We start from the raw sequence: 19,122 nt of genomic DNA, 5'->3' as shown, positions 1-19,122 counted from the left end.
TGTCTTCAGAGGCATGAGAAGGAAAACTTCTGCCTGCTGGCTCTAGCATGAGTATATTCAGCATTGCCTAAGTAATTTGAATAATCAGGAGTTATCAAAATAGGCATGGCCTTGCTTCTCTGTTCTACACAGATTAAACTGACCACCAGCATGCTTGGAGCTCATGGTGCTAAGCCATTGGTTTTCCCCCCTTTTAGCAGAAAACTGTTTTCATAGTCAGTTAGCTTTTCATTGTCTTTTTGTGATTCCCAGAGCTGTGGCCATGCTGAGATGTTTGTTTCGTCTTTCCCACACTCCAGCCATCTGTGCCTTGCTGGGAGACAATGCAATAGACCCACTTGTTAGACGAGCATCTGTGCCTTCTTTTTGTCTAGGCTGACTCTCCCTCTCGCAAGTGCTGCGTTGTGGGGACAGCCTGTTTTCAAGAGGATTTGTGTAAGGACTGGGATCTGCCTACAGGAGGGTCCCACTTCTACGAGAAGAGTGTTTGAGCATGTGTTGAATTGTAAACGCGTGTATAAAATCAAGAGGCCTTCACAGAAACATAGGGTCAAGTGCAGCTTTAAATATTTTCCCGAAGAAAGCAGTGTTTCCAGATATGCTTAAGCAGCCTCATGCAGTGGGATTGGATATTCCTGGAAAACTGGGGCCTCGCAACAGCGTATTGCATGGAAGCATTTTTTTTACATTTGCGCAGAATGAATGACGCTGCTGGGGGAAATGAAGAGGAGTGAAGGAAGACTACAGAGGCACTGGCAAAGCTGAAGGACATTGGGTGAGATGGGCTGTTGCTTGCAGTGCAAGTCGCAACTAAATCAGTGAATTAATGGGTTTAGTTTTATGTAATTTGTTTAGGATTTACAATACTGTACTGAAAAGAGAATACTTAATTGCAAACGCAGGTGACATGACATTCTGTCTTACCGACTCTTTTTCAAGTAACGAAATGAGAAAGCGTAAACAGCTTGGGAGAAGCATGCATTTTACATCGCAATGGGCTGTTAGTAAAGAGCTCTGTTGCTTTATTCACATGCATCTTCTGTTGTTCAGGGAAAGGATCCATGTTACTTTATTTAAAAAAAACAAAACAAACGGTCTTCAGAATGATTTGCGTAATTTCTTCATAATGCTGAAGTCCAGGTATTCATCCAGAAAGCTGTTAACAATGCCAGCTGCACCCAGGGTTATCAAGCAAATCAGAATTATCAAATTCAAATAAAAACCTATTAACCTAAAAGTGGAGAGCAGAAAAACACTGTTACAAGCTGTACATGGTGTGTTTACAGTGAAACTGCTTGTCCACACCAGTTAAGAAGAGGTGCGTAACATCAGAAAGGATCACTGCTGTGATGCTGCCTTGGGGGTTTTTTGGTAATAAACCATCCCCACACGTGACTTTTGCTAGGGAGAAGACAGATTCCTAATATCCTCTCTATGGGAAAACTCCCCCAACGTTTCTAAATATTCATGTGGAAGTTAGGAACTTCCTCCAGGATGAGCTACCTCATCCCATGACATGAAGACCTGTAGGTAACGCCACAGACAAGCTTAAGTGCCTCACTGCAACTTTAGGTGTAGGAGTGTGGGAGAGCAGCCCTTGGGGCTGGGGGAGAGGTGTGTGTCTCTCACATCCACACCTCCTGGTCGGGTACTCTCCGCTGAGCTGGGAGATCTGCTTCTGCTTATCACTTTGGCTTGGAGATGGATTTTTGGACTGGAAAGAAAGAGTGTCGATCCTAAAAATCAGTGATTAGGGCACTTGCTGGGGACGGGAGAGGATCAGGTTATTTTATTTGTACAAAATGGAAAGCTCCCACAGAAGAGGCTGGGAGAGCCCTTCAGCTTGGAAACACAGACTGGCTTCTTGGGCACGTGTGGGCAGGGATCTGCCCATCCATGCACGCTCTCCTGGGGCTGCTCTCAGTTGCCTTGGTGCAGATTCTGGTCTGATACGGAGCTGCTGCTGGGTTGGCCCCTGCCAGCAGAGCAAGCGAGGAAAGGTCTCTTTGGAGAATGCCATCACGCTAGCATTGGAGGGGAGCTTGTCAGCTCAAGTAGTTACTTGCTTAGGCACGTCTGGGGGTGCAGGGAGCATGAGAATCGCACTGGTGCTTAAGAATTATCGAAGTAGCCTTTCTGTGCATGCCCCGTCTAGGTGTGGATTTGAAAACGGCGAAGTATGAGATTTCCTCCGTTTCAGGAGAGCACGAGAAGCCTTGAGCTTAGCCCTTCTAAGTATCAGTCAGAGCCAGGTGGAGGGGACGTCTAAAGGATACAGCTCACTTGCAAAGACCTCTCCAGCACAGAAACCAAGTAGAAGGCACATGTTCCCGTTGTGTTCTTAAAACATCTGGCCTTGGCAAATCTGAACTGCAATTCATGTAGTCAAGTGCACTGGTGTGTCGTAACCAGCTCTTTGAGCATGCGGACCAGGTTTGTCTTTATAACTAGCACAGGTGTAGTCAGTGATGACAGCTGGGAATCGGTGTGAAGGCTAATTACCTCCTTGCAAGGCGGGCAGCTGGAGCTCCGCTGTGTTTTGGTGCTGGGCTCTGCATGCCCAGCTCGTGCTGAGCCGGGGGGAGGCCAGCACCAGCCAGGCCTGCAGGGGCAGGTCTCCTCAGCAAAGCCATTTCCTAGGGCTGCCAGACTGAGTCTCGGCACCCTCTGTTCAAGGCAGAGAAACCAGAGTTTCACCAGAGTGTAAAGCTCTGTCTGATAGTGAAGCCAGGCACTGTTCTTAGGCTGCCTTGAGAGGCCGAACCTATTGGTCTAAGACTACTGAAGTAAAGCATGGGAAAGATTTCTGAGACAAAGGACTTTTTAGTTTGTTGGTTAAATAAAAGTCCATTATGCTATGCTTGTTCATCTATTTAGACTGTTTTGCTTCCTTAATAGTTGCTAGTCTTCTGGTTGGCGTTCACTGCATCATTTGAACTACTGCATCTCTTACTGGGACATATAATATTATCTCAATATATTTGCTCTGGAAAAAACATAGCTTCTCCCTTCTCTTAAGCAACATCTCTTCCAAAGAGGGTAATGGATTGGTGGAGACTGCAGTGAAGGAGAATGATAACATCAGTACACAAGCTATGGAAAATAGTATACTCTTTTGCTGCTGCAGGATTATTGACTACTAAATAATCTAATTGTTTTGTATCTTCCTCTAGAAATATACATACCAAGTTTTTTAATTTTATGACAAGTGTTTATCATGCTATTTTCTTTTTGAGACTGACAAGTGTGCTGGAAGAGGAGCCTTAGGTCAGGACACAGAAGACAGTGCAGTGGCTTCAGTGAAACAAGAAATAAACTGTGTGTTTAAGTGTATATAGCAGAGGGGTGTTTTGCCAGTGTGCATGTTTATTGAAGCAGAATTTGCATTACGAGGTGCTGTGCACTTAACGTTCATTAACGTATGCTTATCTGAAGCTGTGTTCTCCTATCTGTTGGGTGAAAAGTTCATCAGCCTACAAGGCTGGATTTGCTTGCTTCCTTTAGTGCATTTCGTACAGCTAGAGTAAAGGTCTTAATGTGACAAAGTGAGGAAAAATGAAAATAGCAGACAGGCAGGCACTGTGCAAGCCTTGCCTGAGCGGTCTCCCATCCCGCAGCAAACCTGAGCTGCAAAACTGTGCTGCCGCTTTCCGACCTCTCCGACTCTGGTTGCCAACATGCTCAGTGCAAAGCCGGCACCCACAAGGTGAGCATCAAACCTTTCCTCTCTCCTGACCTGTAGCATGTGCACATCTTAACCCAGGCTCCTGCTGTCACAGCCAGCTCTCTTCCCCGAGGGTTTCTGCTTCAGACCTCTTGCTGACACTTTACACATGTTGGATTCAATTACAGTCACTTCCCACTGCCAGTCCTTGGCTCTCCGCCCGGCTTCAGACCGCAGCCTGGAGCTTTTAACCTGCCCTCAGCTGGTAACTCCTTACCTTCCTTTCACAGACTGTACATAACCGTGGAAGTACTTGTAGCGGGCAAACACGTACAGCACGCCCAGGAAGGAAGCTAGTTCTAAGAAATAAAAGATTAATGGGGGTGAAAAACACAAAACTAAAAAATTAGGATCGCAGACAGTTAACCATGTTAGTTATGTCTTCTAGTTATATGGCTCTGGGGATTTTCATAGCTACCCATATCCCAGGAAGTTATCTTGGGGAAGAATCATTCAAAGGAGATGGATGTATTCATGAACATTCACTATGGGATGCTCTTGATATGGGTTTACAGATAGGGGTGGACATAGGACTACCCAAAAAAAACTTAAAAGCATTCCCTGAAAAGGAGATCTCAAGAACTGATAGGAATCTGTACCCCCTCCCCACAGGACAGCGGGATGGAGCACTGTGGCTTGTGAACTGTTATGGCAGTTTGTGTTAAAGGAGAGTGTTTGTTTCAGAAGGAGAATCTTATTTATGTTGTTAATAACCTGCTTTGCATCTATATAGCAGCTTTTATCCAAAGACATGAGAGAAACCTGTAGTGAAGTTAGCTTTCTGACCTCCCTGTGGGAAGAGTATAAAGTTATCTCCATTTGATAGATGGAGCAGGGTGCGTAGGTCAGTCATATTATCCAGGACTAAGCAGTGCTAGTTAATTTCATGTTCTTTGAAACTGTGCAAGTGAGTATTACAGAGGACAGCTTTTACTGTGTTCTGGATTAACTCCCGTAACATACCTATGGGAGATGCTCAGCTGAAAAAATGACTTAAAGGGGAGGTTAACATAATCCTTTTTTTCATACATGTGACAGCACATGTCCGTGGTGCTCGTTAGTAACTGTGGTTTTCCTCAATTCAAGTGTCTGTCTACGAGCACATATACTATCTTATACCCAAATTGTTGACTCACGTGGTGCTACTTTGGGTTTACACTGGATTTATAGCGGAGGTGGAACTCTGGCTCTAAGAGAGCCCCAAACCAAAATTACTGGTTTGGAGCAAACATATTATAGAACATGAAGAAGAAAGCTAGTCATTCAGGTAGGAGAAGTATAGCAGGCATGATCTAGTTATCCGTTCTCCAGCCCTCAGACTTAATGCTTCTGAAACAACAGCTGGGGAAGGGTTAGGAAAGCAGAATTCCAAAGTTAGGCTCTGTCACAAGTTCTAGTCCTACGAGTGTTCACCCCATCACTGTTAGCAGACATCACAGACCCGTCTTGGAAAGCCCAACAGAGCGAGAGGTATGAAAGCTCTGTGGCATCTGAGCTCAGAACATTTGGCCAAAAACTGACCCCCTGCTGGATGCCTGAGAAAGCGTAATAGGTTTTCACGAGTCCTCGCGGCCCACCTGAGGTACAATACCTATGGCTGGAGACACCACTGCTAAGACTGCGCTTCAGTGCTGTGTTCCCAAACAAATAACTGAGTCACAGCCCAGTGGTGGTGTCACTCGTCTGAGATGTAAAAACCCAAAGGTTTGACGGTTTGAGCTCCATCTCCCTCGGCTGGGGGTCCAGCCGCAGGAATGAGTGCTCTGACCTGAGCCTTTTCAGGCTGCCTGCTCCCCAGGGATGACAGCTATGCCTGGTGTCCTGTCAGAATCCTCCCGTAACCTGCAAGTAATTGTTAGTGGGAAGCATCCAGGAGCTGCTTTCTTGAATGGTTCACCCCGAAAAATAATAAATGTGCCATGTAGCAGCTCCTTGGTTGGCAAAGAGAAGTAAAAGCTGGTGGGGCTATGTGAAATGCCATGACTAAGTAGGGATTTCAGTGTCACTGAGCATTCTTCTAGGAAGGCTATGCTAAGGTAATGCAATTAAAAGAAGGGGAAAAGATGTCTACCGTGATTCGCCTCCTGAAAAAACTAAAGCATTTAAAAAATTTATGTAAAACTTCTCAGCCAAAAATAAAAATGAAAAGTGTTTACCTTGATTAAAAAACCATCCTGCAGTCCAGAGGACAGTAAGGAATATTGGGTAAAACTCCACACAGTTTTGTCTGCAGAATAAATTTGTAAGAATGTTAGTCTGGAAAGGAAAAGAACTATGGGGTGGATTTTAAAGAAAAATCGGCTTTGGCCTCATTTTGTTGCCACTGAAGTTGATGCTATCAAATCCAGTGGGAGCACAGTCAAGCCACAATTAGGCGCTCTTAAAAATTCTCTTCTTTGTAATCTCAAACACGAACTATTTCAAATATTTTCCTGGTATTTAAACTTAGACAAGGATCTGGATCCCAACCGCATGGAAATAAATGGGACAAATAATCTTAAATCAAGTGCAGCAGAAGGAGGCAGGAATCCCAGCACATGGATGTGACGTTAATCACTTACCTCCATACTCTGTAACTCTGCAAGTTTTGTGGGTCAGCATTCCCAGGACTGCAAGAGGAAGCACAGAGCCTTGTGCAGGCAGCTCGGATCGCTCTGCTGAGGCCAGCTGCCTTTAGGAAGTGCTGTCAGGCACAGGCAGCACGCGATACATCGTATGGTGAGGGCTGTAACACCTTTATTTGTGGACATCATGAGTTTTCCCACCCATGTTTTGTTGGGATATCTTTTCTGGGTTGTTCTGAATGGATTTCTTTTTAATGAATTAGGCAACCTTCTATGTCTAACATATTCTGTTATTTATTATGTTGCTTAATATATTCTATGTCTCCTTGTTATCCACTACAATTACAGTTACAGCAGATGGGATTGTTTGAAATACGCATAAATACTTTTGCATAGGGTCGTTAGCTAATCACGAACTTAAGCCCATTAGGAAAACACTGTCTTCTTAGACAGGCTATCCTGCAGTTATCCTCTGTGAAGACAGATGTTTGCTCCTGTCTTCCATGTGTTCAGTGTTAGCCACAGTCCAAGAACTGGCAGCACAGCCCGCTAAATCCAGAACATCTGAATTCTCTAAGTTACAGTTACAGCTCTCAGTCCCTACTTAGGTTTGGGTAATCTGCTGTTTGATCAGAATTTGAGCGGCGACTGTTTTAAATGAGCTGAACTTACTCCATTATCGTGAAAATAATAGCTGAACCATTTGAAATGTGTTTTCCTCATTATTTTTATTTCGTTTGAGAAAAGGATGGAAAGAAAAAGGTAATGTCTTAAGAGAGCGTTTTTGCTTATCTTCTGGACTCGATTGTTATTCATTGCCACCATCTTAGTGATCTCTGAACTTACTGTGCGCGAAATGTTCTCTCAAATTCTGGAGCTCCAGTGACAGCTGGGGGCATGATCTTGTGCTTCATTCTTGATTTCCCCACCAGCCAAGCAAAATGACCTGTAAGTAAAAGATAAGGGCCCACAACTTACACCGTTCCTCAGCTCAGTTGAGTCCCTTACATGTCAGTGATTTTTTAAATAGAGATCATTGTTCTTCAGCCCTTTCTATTTTCTTTAATGAAAAGAGACCAATGTCAGATAAACTAGTTTTTCCTTACAAAAGTTTAGATCTGATCTTCAAGAGTGACTTACGAGGAAGGGGAAAAGCTGCTATTTCAGAAATATATTCTTTCTCTTTCTGCATTTTCTAAGCTAGCTGTGACTTAAACATCCTTCCGTCTCATCTGAACCGTAGAACTGCAGAGCCCTGCAAACTGCCCTGACAGGGGTTGCTTCCCTGCTTGTTTGAATAGCATGTGGTTATTTTGTTTTAGTGACGTTAAGACCTGTAATGCTTTAGAGCATGGGGCAGCGTTGCAATCATTGGGAACAAAAACCTGGCAACCAACTTTTAAAAGTTATTTAGCCATGTCTTGTAGCACATGCTTTTCCATCTGTTGGTATTGTCTGGGGCTCTCAAAATTCTGTCTGTCGGAAAGAGCAGAGAGCTGCAACTGAGGAGGCTGCAAGTGTTTGCTGCTCTGCACCGCATCTGCTGCAGAGCTCGGAGAGCTGCCTGTTGGAGCAGCTATGCTGATTGGAGCTGCTAGGACTTCCCTGTCTTGGAAAACGCATTTTTTTAGGACTGATGCAGTGCCACGAAAAAGCTAGATTATTTACTGTAAAGTGACCAAGTATCAGGTACTTACCATAAAACCCCAAACCTATCAAACACTATCTCTGCACTTCTGACCTGAATTTCTAAGGTCACTTCTGATGTATATATGTATACCTCATTTACTGATGTACTCATTGCAGAAGTCTCCCTTTAAAAGTTTGAGAGGCTCGCGAGGACAAAAGGTGATACACAGACAGCACTGTCCTGTATGCGGCAGAGCTATTGGCCAGCTGCCTGTTTGACTTTAAAACTCTCAGGGTACCTGGAGTTACTTTTCTGGCCATGTCATATCCACCCTGTATGGGAAGCTCGCTATCTACCTTAAACTTGATCTGGATCCAGAAGCCAGGCACCCACCTGAGTTCACTAAAGAGACTTGCCTAATGGGCAAGCCTAGAGCACACCTTCTGACCTCCCTTCTGGGAGCAGCGGCATCAAAATATGGCTAGAGATGTTAGTGGTGCTGCCCTCTGCACCTCATGTGTCTCAGCCTTGTGGCCAAAGCCTTTTCCCAAAAAGGTGTTTTCCCATCTGTCTTCTCCCCATATAAGTAATTACGGGCTGTGTCCGAGTGACCTCTTAACCTTTCTCTCTGGAAACCAGTCAAAGCATCTCAGATATCTCTCTGTAAGGTAGGTTTACAGGACTTTTCATTGTATTTGCATCCAGCAAGACCCCCTCCACTCCCACCCACATGTCTCGTTATGCCTGGCAATTCATCTATTTGCCACCTTGCAGCCCTTTCAGAAAGGCCAAATGGTAGCAGGGAGGGTTTAGGGAACGTGCCTCAGGGAGACCGGAACTCATGGAAGCACAAGAGTTATTTTTGAGAAATATTTTCCTGGAAAACTTAACTGAAAAGTTGCTTTTTGGCTTCTGTCACCCTCAAAATCTAGAGCCACTTTTTTTTTTCTACTGAGAAATTAAGGCAGGCCAAGGCAGGTCACTGCACCTGAATTAGTTTAAAAAAAAAAAAAAAAAGAGAAGCCCTGAACAGAATAAATTTTAAACTTACCAGGGGAAACAAGAAGGTTAAGGCAATGTAGGGCCCAAATCATTCTTGTTTGTTTATTATAGTGCAATTAACCAAACCAAATCATCAAGGCCACGGTATAACCCTGGCCTCAGCTGTAATGCTGTTCACCCTCGGTACTGCTTGTTCAGCAAGGCTGTAGTTTGAGGGGCAGAGATTTGTACATGGGAGACTCCCGTTAACCATACGCAAAAATAGAAATCGGGTTGTGACAGTGTGGCCAACCATCATAAAATCCACTTAAGTGGTTTCCACTGTGATCAATGGGAACTTTGCTTCGATTAGGGACAAGTGGGCTTTTACATGCCAATGAAAAACAAGCTGTGGCACTGTATACGGGGAGAATTCAAGTCATGTCTGTCACCTTAAAAGAAAATGTGAGCCCAGTGTGCAGAACAAGACAGGTGCCAACCAGGGACTCGGAAAGAGCTCAGGAGAGCAATAATTACTGTATTTTTTGTTAACTCTATAGAACTTGCCTTTCAGTTCCTTGCCGGTGAATGGAAAGTAGCAATGGAACTCCAAATTTAACTTTTGTGATTATGGTGTTACAAGGGCTGAAGTAAATAATAAAGCAATGGGAGAGCTCTTCTGCACCAGCTACTGGAGGTGCAGTCGTGAGGACTCCAGAAGGCACTGCAGCAGGAGTAAGTAAAGATTTTCATTGCCTTTTCTTCCCCCTGTATCAAGTCGTACAGTTCTAGCAGGCGAAATTACATGACTGAGGCTTGACTTGCCTTTGTTTGCCTTTTTTGTTTTTTCGCTTTCATCTTCAGGTGGCATTTATGGTTACTGAGTTAATACCTTTACTTTGAAAACATAGGACAAAGCAGGTTTTCAAGGAACATTACTCTCAAATATTTTATTTGTGTTTAAAAGTCTGTAGAGAAGCTGATACCTGTATTGCAGTGTATGATAGTGCATGTTAATTCATGCAGCCTGGCCTAACAACCTTAAGAAAAAATCAAGTACTTCTATAATAATGTCTTGCTGGATCACGGAATTATTAAGAGTGGTCTTTAAAAGGTGCTAGTTCAGAGAGATCCTTCGAAATAGATTATGTAGTTGGACCCCGGTCCTCCCTGTTCTCTCCTATATCAATGCCTGGGATTCACTCTGTCTCTTCATTGGATTCCCTTGTTTTCCCATCAGTCTACAAAGCACTAATCTCTCAAGCAAATCATAGCTGCTTAAAACAGGAATCATGACTGGGAACCCCTTCCTGCATTGTTTCTGGTCGTTCTTTCTATCCTGCAGCATTTCTTGCACAGCCTAATCTTTGGCTGACCTGATTCTTTGAACAACTCATGGTTTCGAGACACTAAATCTTGTACCTCTGATGACTGCAAAGTGAAACCTGACTTCCAGCATTGCTTCAGGGAGGTGGTATTGCCCTTTAGCACCTCCCTGACTCGGGACAGGAGGCTCAGCAGAATAAACAGAAGAGCAAACAGCATATTGTGTGTATTTTGTTCACAGCAATCGGTTCACGCTGGGCTGCTCCCCCTACACGAACTGGTTATAACACACGCTTCCAGAGCCAGGGAACTCCCATAAATTAATCTCTGTTAGTTTGCCCGTGCTACAAAGTGTGCTGAAAGTAAGCCAAAGCATCATTTAAATCAGATCAGTAGATCAGATTCTTACACAGATTTCTCTTTGGCCTTGACGTCAGACTGCCACTTTGCATTAAAACCCAGGTTATCTTGTATTTTCTGTGATTTTAACTAAGGTCAACTGATATGGATTAACCATCACGAGAACGGATGTGTTTTCTCCTCCCCTTTCCAGTTTCAGTATCTGTACAATTCCTTCAGTTTTCAAACTGCAGTGCTTTTCCAGATAATGTATGTATGTATGTTTGGTTGGTTTTTAATCCTTCACACTTTTACATTAAAAATCAAGGCAGGCGAGTTGAACCTTCACAGAAGTTGATGATAAACATTGCCACCAGATAGGAATGTTCTGTGAAGGTCACAAGGGTACGTTGTAGCTGATCTGATGACAGAAAAAGAAAATGTGAATTTTAGGTGCTTTTTATTTGCCTTCTGTTGTGTTGGGCTTCTTTTAACTTGGAAGGGTCACATTCTCAAGCTTTTTTTTTTTTCCTGGGTACAAATGTTATTTCAGTAGCTGAGGCTTTGAGAAAAAATAAAGAGTCATTCCACATGGATAGGTTGCTGGATAAATTGGCAGTGCTATAGATATTTGGAAAAAGGCAAAGTAATTATTTTTAACTTGCTCTTAGTCTCATCCTCATGTAGCACAAATGCATTAAAAATGTACCTTGTTTCCTGGTGTAAACACAACTATATGAATCAACACATTTCAAAGAAAATAATGATGAGCATTAAAAATGCCACCGCAGTTTTAGACTGCTAGACAACAAAAAGAGCAGCTCACACTTGCCCACTTCTTTCCCTTTCTCCTTTCTCTCAGCATGGGATAAAATAAATCCATTTCGATCTTAAAGAAATGTAAGAGGAAATGATGAGAATATGATATAGAAAATATGATATTTTTGCTACCTGTGGTAAAGGTTTGCTTTCTTCTTTCATTTCAGATATTTAGTATATATCTCTAACTCAGGAAACAGTTTTTACAGCACTTTCATTCCAGTACTGGTGTATTTAATTTCACAAATTCACTCTCACTTTCGAGGTTTTCAGTTGTATAGGTGCCTAAATAAGAATCGAAACCAAGACGCAATGTGGCTTTGGGGTAACTTTACAGCTAGTTACAAGCTGTCACAATAGTACAATTCCAAAAAGTCAGCAAACAAAATAGAATTGAAAACAAATTGGTTTCTCCCACAGGGAAAAGTAATCTGCCCCACTGAGCCAGCTCCCTCTTAGACTACAGAGAGGGTAAACAATGCTTCGGTGAGAAAAATATAACTTAGGAGTTCTCAGAAATTAAAGTTACGGAGCAGCCAGTTCGCCACAAAATAATTTCCAGTGCTTCAGAACCGGTGGAACCCTCCCCAAGCCCCAGCCCCGCGGCCCCGCAGCTCTTACATTGCTGGAAGGCGGAAAGCAGAGAGACAGCGGCGAGGAAAATGAGATCACCAGCCATGCTCCCAGCAGCTTCCGTGCGCCAGCAGGATGCGGGTACAGCACAGCGAGCTTGAGGGAGCAATAAGGAAACACAACAGTTGGGAGAATTACAGTGCTTTTCAGCATTGCCACAAAGGTCTGCCTTAGAAATAAAACAGCCTCGCTTTTTAAAACAGGAGTGCAAAATTATGGCCATTTTTCATTCCCGAAAAAGTTCAAATACAGTCAGGCGGCTCTGCCTGCCTCTCGCCTGTGTGAAAGCAGAGGGAGAACAAAACCAGCCTTTCCTGCCTCTGTGGATTCAGCTGTTCTTTTATGTCTTAGATTTCAGTTGCGATCTCTTTGGGGGCGAACACTTTGTTCTGCGTTTGTATGGGGTCCAGCGCGGCGAGGTCTGCATCCACCTCAGCAGCACCATTCGAAAGCAGCAGGTGCAGGAGACGCGAGGGCGGAGCAGAGCTTTGTACTGTCCCCACGCTTGATTTACTGGTTTTGCTGAACATGTACAACGTAGGCTCTTACGGATGGCATGACAGCCATTTACAAGTAGTCAGCATGCAGAAAAGAATTGTTCAGGATAGTTCAAAGGGTGAAACAACTGAGAAAGAAAGGAATATCTCCATTTTACTGCCTGGAGTATACTTCCTATAGCTTATGCCTAGTCCTAAAACTGGGAGAGATTCTCTCAAGGGGCACTTTTTCATCAGCTAGCCCTAACTAAGAGGAAGCTTAATGTCATTAGGCTTTATGATCCCATAAGACTCCTGGAACACAGCCAGTGTAATGTTTGTTGTGACTCCAGGATTATCTATCCACTTTGTCTCCAACTGACATTAAAGTGAGGTATTTCATTGACTTTAGTGAAATTTGCTCATTTTAAAGACTAACATGAAAAGGACTTTACATCAGTTATTTTACCTTGCTAAATTTGAAAGGTTATTTCTTGGGTATTAAGTCAGTATGTAGTTCTTTCTAAAGACTGGAAGAGTATATATATTGTAATAACAGTAGTTGGATGTTTCTGCTTAGTAGCTGTTTAATTGCTGATTTATGAACTTTAATTGTGGTTCTTGCCATGGTATGGGATTGGGTTTCTGACCACACAGTTTCTCTATGTTTTTAGGGGCTGGCTCAGAGGTGTTCAAAGCATTGTCACCCTGCTCATAAGTCAAGTGAAGGAAAAGTCTGACAGAGCCAGTCACTGAAACGTTTGCAAGATCAGTTTGAAAAGTTAAAACCACAACAGCTAAACATGTTAAGACCAGCTAAAACTGAATTACTGGAGGTTTTTTCTGACTTTATTCAAAGGATGTGAATTTCAAAATGGCAATGGACATGCAAAATCCAACAAAGATTGACTTAAAAGTGGGTAGGAATACAATGTAGGGCAGGAGGTTAAATCCACAGAAATGTCACATTACATGGCCATTATGGCTGAACTAGAGTCTGCTTAAGACTGTTCGCTTTCCACTTGTAGCAGGGAGTTTGTAGTTGCCTATAGAGTTATATTGCTTTTGGTCATGTGTAGCCCACAGGCAACTTGATCTAGCGTTATGTATCCTCCCTATGTAACCCAGAATAGAAAGTCTGATCACACACAAAACAAGGTTGGATTTATTTATGATTGTGGAAATACAGTAGTATCTCAGATGCCCAGAGCTTTGATGATGTGTATAAGCCTGAATATATAAATAGATGCCCGGATCAACTAAAGGTTTCTCCAGTTATGTCAGGACATTTTGACAGCTTGTCTGTGGCTGATTCCTCAGCTTGCTCCAGATGAATGTAATTTGATTTTTGCACTTCCTCCACTTGCATGTATTTCATATGTGCTTTGCTTATCTCTGTTGTTGTAAATGCATGTATTTTCTGCAGCTGTTCAAAGCAAGAACAGAGGTTCTGAGCAGTGAAATGTAATGTAAAGTCAGAGACAGTGGTGGTATCTTAGCAGACTCAGGCCTTTCCCATTTGGAAACAGTGGTATTTTATTCCCACACCATGCTGTGCATGTGTGCTCTACAGGTAAAACAAGTTTCTCTCAATGTAATTTACAGCAGCAGAAACCGAGGCATAGGGTAGAGACGGGACTTGGTAGTTTCAAGTAGCAGCTGCATATCAGAGCTGGGAGTCTGCATAGCCCCAGGACTTAAGGCAAATTAGTGGTCCCACATCTGGCTGACCTATGGGTCTCTGGCAGACCTTCCCAAAGAGGCTGGCCCCTCTCTCTGTAGAGAAGCTCCTCTTGACCAGCAGCGAAGGCAAATCCCAGCAGGGTGGCAGAACTGCTGTCACAAGAGAGCAGACGGTTGAGGTAGTGAGACCAAACGCATTTTAAGCATGAAAGTAGAGTGATCAGATAAGCTCTTTTAATGGAGTTACACTGTCAAAGCTGCTCACTTTTTGTCTCTGGAAGAGCTGAAAAAAAGCTTTGCAAAGGGCAGCGTTCAGTGTGTGCTGGGGTGCAGCTTCTTCAAGGCCAGTCACAAATGGCTGTGCAGCATCTTTTATTTTTAAACACCTCTCGGAGACAGGCTCTGAAGAGCAAGGGGCTTCTCTGGCTGGAAGGGAAAATATATCTGATGTATCTTTTCACTGGAAGTGTAGGTAAATCAGGACTGTTACAATGTCTGAGGCTAGCTCGTGTATCAAAAGCTACAGCAGTACAGGAGTGAGCTCTGTGTTTTATTAATTTACTCTGCTTCTCTACAATATATTACAAAGAACACGAGCCTGTGTTGCACTGGGTCATACTCAGGCTTTAAATTTATCAGAACCATGAAACAGGTGGAAGAGGAAGAAAATAGCTCTATTCCTTCAAATGTTCCTATTTCTATCTCCTAAATACTAGTTGTAACCCGTGTCTGCTGTTGTTTCTTATATACTTTACATGGTGCCTCAGCGAAAGGATGAACAGTCCATTTTATCCAGTTCATTTTAAGGTCCGGCTATGCAGAATCCCCTGCTTTGTGGCAGCATTACCAAATGATAAAACAGATCCTCATTTTCCATCCCATCCTCTGGGCAGCGGCGGAATGAGACCTGGCTATTTTTGATGGTGGCGGCAGAGCAGAATTGAAAGGATCAAACACAGTAGTAGCCAGAGGTTTGGATTCTTCCCTGATCTGCATCTTCTGCAGCCTTATGTCACCTCCATCGATATTGGACGTAAGTCAGGAAAGAATTGGTTCATGGTGTTCCCATCTAGGTGTACAAAAGATCGATGTGGTTTAACTCCTGTCAGTGTTAATGTGAGTTGCTATGTGCACATAAATCCCCACATGGCCACAGGCCTCTTGGATTTCCTTATGGCCTTAGGATATCATTACATTTTTTACTTTGGACATTGCAAGAACATATCCAGGATGCAATTCTGGATTGCAATAGAGCATAATATATTTTTACATATGTTTATAAAACATAAACTGTACCAATCTTGCATTATGTCTCATTGTAATCATAGCAGGCTTTCAAAGTAGCAGCAAAAAGAGGACTCTAGATTTTTATAAGAACTACCTTCATGTAATCACAGCGTGGAGTTTTTGTTTGTTAAAATAGTGTTTTTCTGTTAAAAAACTTTGCTGTTGTTTTGTTTTGTTTTTTCTTAAAATGTCTTCACCTGTTCTCAGCTCTCCCACTGGCTTGGGAGAGATTATCAGAACCCTTTCAGGAAAACGGTGCACACACAAGCATATCTGCGCTGCAGTGTAAAAAACCTGTGTGTGTATGGTGATCAGAGAATACCTGGGGCATACAGATGAGTAGGGGCCAAATGTTCCTCACCTCTCATGTCTCCGACCTCTTCTTCATCCTACCCTGAGTGTTTCTGGAACAAGTGGTAAATCTTTAGAGAAGAGGTACAGCTCAACACAAGAAGGGAATTCTGCAAACCCTGCCTCTCCCATTCGGCAGAAGAGGAGGAAATGCAGTATACAAAGCTATTTCCCATTCTTTCATTTGACTTCCCTTGTGAGAGATTTAATGTGTACTGCAAAAGGTACCAGCCTGGATGGGAGGTGGTGGGCCTTGCAGCACACAGTGTTTGAGGAGAGAGTCCCATTTCTTTTGTCAGTGCACATGATTGTGCCCGAAGGTTAGAAGTAACTCTCCTAGATTCCTCACCCTATAGAAATCAGTGTGGCTTACGTGCTGCGCCTCATTCACAGCCTAAAGCTGCTGTGGACCAATACGATCATCATGCCCGACTGCCTGTATAATACAAATTAGCAGCATTTCAGCAATAAATAGCAACTTATTAAGAAGTGGTGGAGCTGGAAGTCAGTGCTTCCAGACGTTAGAATACTTCCCGTGTCACACAGTCCCGCTGGCTCCGGGAACGGTATCTCCAGTTTGCAGCAGGTGGTCTTGGGAGAACCAAGGGCTGGTCTGTGAGATGCAGAACCTGCATGACTTATATCTGCATCAAAGGAGGTTTAAAGATTTTCCTGCTGCTATTGACCAACGGGAAGCAGATCCCCAGGCCAGCGTGAGTGCTCTGATATCTGGAATGCAGAGGATTAATGGAGATTCAGCAAGAGATTTGAAGATGTGTTGGTCGTGCATCTCTTGTCTCCCTTCACAACATTTACTATATTTGTGACAACGTAGCACTTGCTATTTTTTAACTTGCTAACCAAGGACAAAGAGCTATTTTAATTAGTGAACCAGTTCAAATCTAGGGAGTCTTTCCAACCATAGAGAAGGACGTTTAATTTCATCTTTGTGGAAACCAGCTGTGCTTAGGAGGTGGGAGGTAAAATGTGCTCATGCTCAGCCTTATCTGATGCCTTTAGGAGATAAGGAAGGTCCTAGAATTTGCTTGGGTAGCTGGCGAGCGAGGCCCCCCAGCCTGGCCAGCTCTCCAGTGCAGCTTGTGTTACAGACATTCACAACTGTGTGTTGCTGTTTATTGCTCGCATCTTCGACTTCTCAGAGATGCTGTTGGTACATATTGGCTCTCTGTGTCAGAATGATGCTCGCTTGCCCTCAGCTACCAGAGGAATGTAGCAGCCCCAGTCATCGTCATAACTGAAAAACCGACAGTTTTCCAAGGTGCCTGCTGTAGTTACACATTTGGCTGCTCCCAGATTTCTATCAGGTGGTATGCCCAATTCCTGGAGATTTACTTGAAAATCTTGTGTGACTCGGCCGTGCCAACGGAGGAGGTTAATGGCTGAGGCAGGAACTGGAGCGGGTAGCTGGGTGCCATCCTTGAACTTTAAATTCCAGCCTCTGCACCCTCCTCCCATGTGGCAAGTAGCAGAACATGCAGAGACCACGATACCAGCTCCCTTGAGAAAAAAAAAACAACACTAAGCAGCTGAGATCGTGAGTGCCATATTTGCACAGGCGTGTTTTGAAAAGACAAAAGGAAAAGTAAAAAACCTGAAGAGTATCTTCTACCACGCTCCTCCATCTCTCTTCCCAGCTGGGGCAGCCCCAGTCAGGTCCAGCCCTTCCGTGGGGGAAAGGGGTTTGATCCAAGTGCTGTTGGATCAGCCACATTCCCAGGCTGGACACTCCGCCCTGGCTTCGCTTCTGTCTATCCCCTCGGCTCCTTTCTGTATCCCTCCCTGGCGCGATTGCCATTTCTTCTCTTGGTCCCCGCAGCCTCTCCTCGCCCATTAGAGGCTCTGCTCTCATGCCCTCTCTGACCATGTCCAGGGCTGCTCCATCTGCTCTTCCCAGATGGCCGCTGGCTCTGGCCTCTCGCAGCGTTCAGAGGGGTTGTACGGTAAAGGCAGGAGGCCCGGGAAGCTTTGTCTGCTCCCAGGCAGGGGAGGGGGTCCCCCAGCTGGGGTGTCATGTTGCTTGGCAACATATTTCTCTCTCCTCTGACAGTCATGTCCCCTTGCATTGCCCGCTGATGCAAGCACGACAAATGGGAGCAATATTGCAGCAGCAGTTGCTCCTGTCGCTGTTTACTTGATATTTATGATTATTACCATGAGAGGATTTGTAAACGTTTCCTCGTGTTTTCTAAAGCGGTTGCTAGTTCTGGACACCTCTATTTTTCAGCCCCAAATTGAGATATACACGGTTTTGTACTCAGAAGTGCAAAAATCCCATGTAAGAGGGTCTGGATTAACTGCCTCAAATTGTGGGTCTCGTTTTCAGGTATGCGTACATTTAACAAATTCTGCTTCTGTCCCTTTCAAAAGGACATTAAGGCTAACATTAAGAGTTCAAAATGAAAAAGTTTCCATGAACAATATAAAGCAACCAGGGTTTTTCCTGACGTCTGAGTCTCCACCGTATCTGTTTGCCCTTTCATCCTCCACACTAACCATTCCAGCTTAGTCTTTCTGCTTCACATTTGTGGATGTGCCCAGAAAGAAACAGAGCTTCAGTTATCTGTTTTCTCTACAAGAGCACAGCAAGAAAGCCAGACCGCACGCATTTTCTGATCTTACAATGAAAATCCTGCCGAAGCCTTTGCTTACCTGACAGGCTTTTTCACTCAGGACAGCTCTGGAAAGCTTTGTTCATGCTGCTGGCTAGTTACGTGCTGACGGATTTTCTGCTGGGCCTTGATACAGCTCCAGATAGGTTATATTCCATGTGTTAGCACGGACCGACTCCCTGACTTGTGCCAAGATCTGAGGGGCAGGAGAGAACTTTGTTGTGCATTGTAGCAGTGCTCTGCAGTGACACATGCACATGTACATGTGCCATTGCCCTCTGCTGGGGTATGCCAGAACGACTGGTGTGTGCCCTCTGCTAGCGCGGCTGGAGGAATCCTTTTCATTTCCTGGGTGGAAGCTTTAAGAAATTACCTCTTTGGGAACTAAGGCTGCCTGCGTGTATCTAGCTGGCAAACGAGTTGGTGGTTTTGTTCAGCATGTGATTGTCAAGCAGCATCAGCACAGGAGCTAACCCGGAACAGGAATGTCCACCTACCTCACCAGGGCACAAACTGTGGAGGAGCATAAAAGCCATCTCTGATGTACAGCAGAGTCAAAAACATGAAGCTGTAAATTTTTGCCTCATTCAGCTCTTCTTCTGACTGACCGACTGTGCTGACTTCATGGCAGAAACGTACATACAGGGTTGGTACGTTAGTTTGCCACTGTGCTCTTTAG

General features: G+C 44.0%; 1 protein-coding gene across 1 annotated transcript; it reads right to left on the bottom strand.

Annotated features, from left to right (window-relative positions):
• Nucleotides 1-1,098: 1,098 nt before the first annotated feature.
• MGST2 (microsomal glutathione S-transferase 2) lies at nucleotides 1,099-18,634 on the bottom strand. Its single transcript, XM_065634267.1, has 6 exons — nucleotides 18,484-18,634; nucleotides 12,005-12,112; nucleotides 7,135-7,234; nucleotides 5,881-5,951; nucleotides 3,942-4,023; nucleotides 1,099-1,231 (listed from the first exon to the last, which is right to left on the bottom strand). Exons 2-6 carry the CDS (start codon nucleotides 12,060-12,062, stop codon nucleotides 1,099-1,101), a joined length of 444 nt encoding a protein of 147 aa, XP_065490339.1. The 5' UTR covers nucleotides 12,063-12,112; nucleotides 18,484-18,634.
• Between the last annotated feature and the right edge of the window lie 488 nt (nucleotides 18,635-19,122).

This window comes from Caloenas nicobarica, chromosome 4 (genome assembly GCF_036013445.1).
Source record: "Caloenas nicobarica isolate bCalNic1 chromosome 4, bCalNic1.hap1, whole genome shotgun sequence".
Classification (NCBI taxonomy): Eukaryota; Metazoa; Chordata; class Aves; order Columbiformes; family Columbidae; genus Caloenas; species Caloenas nicobarica.
This window is presented reverse-complemented; position numbering and strand designations above follow the sequence as displayed.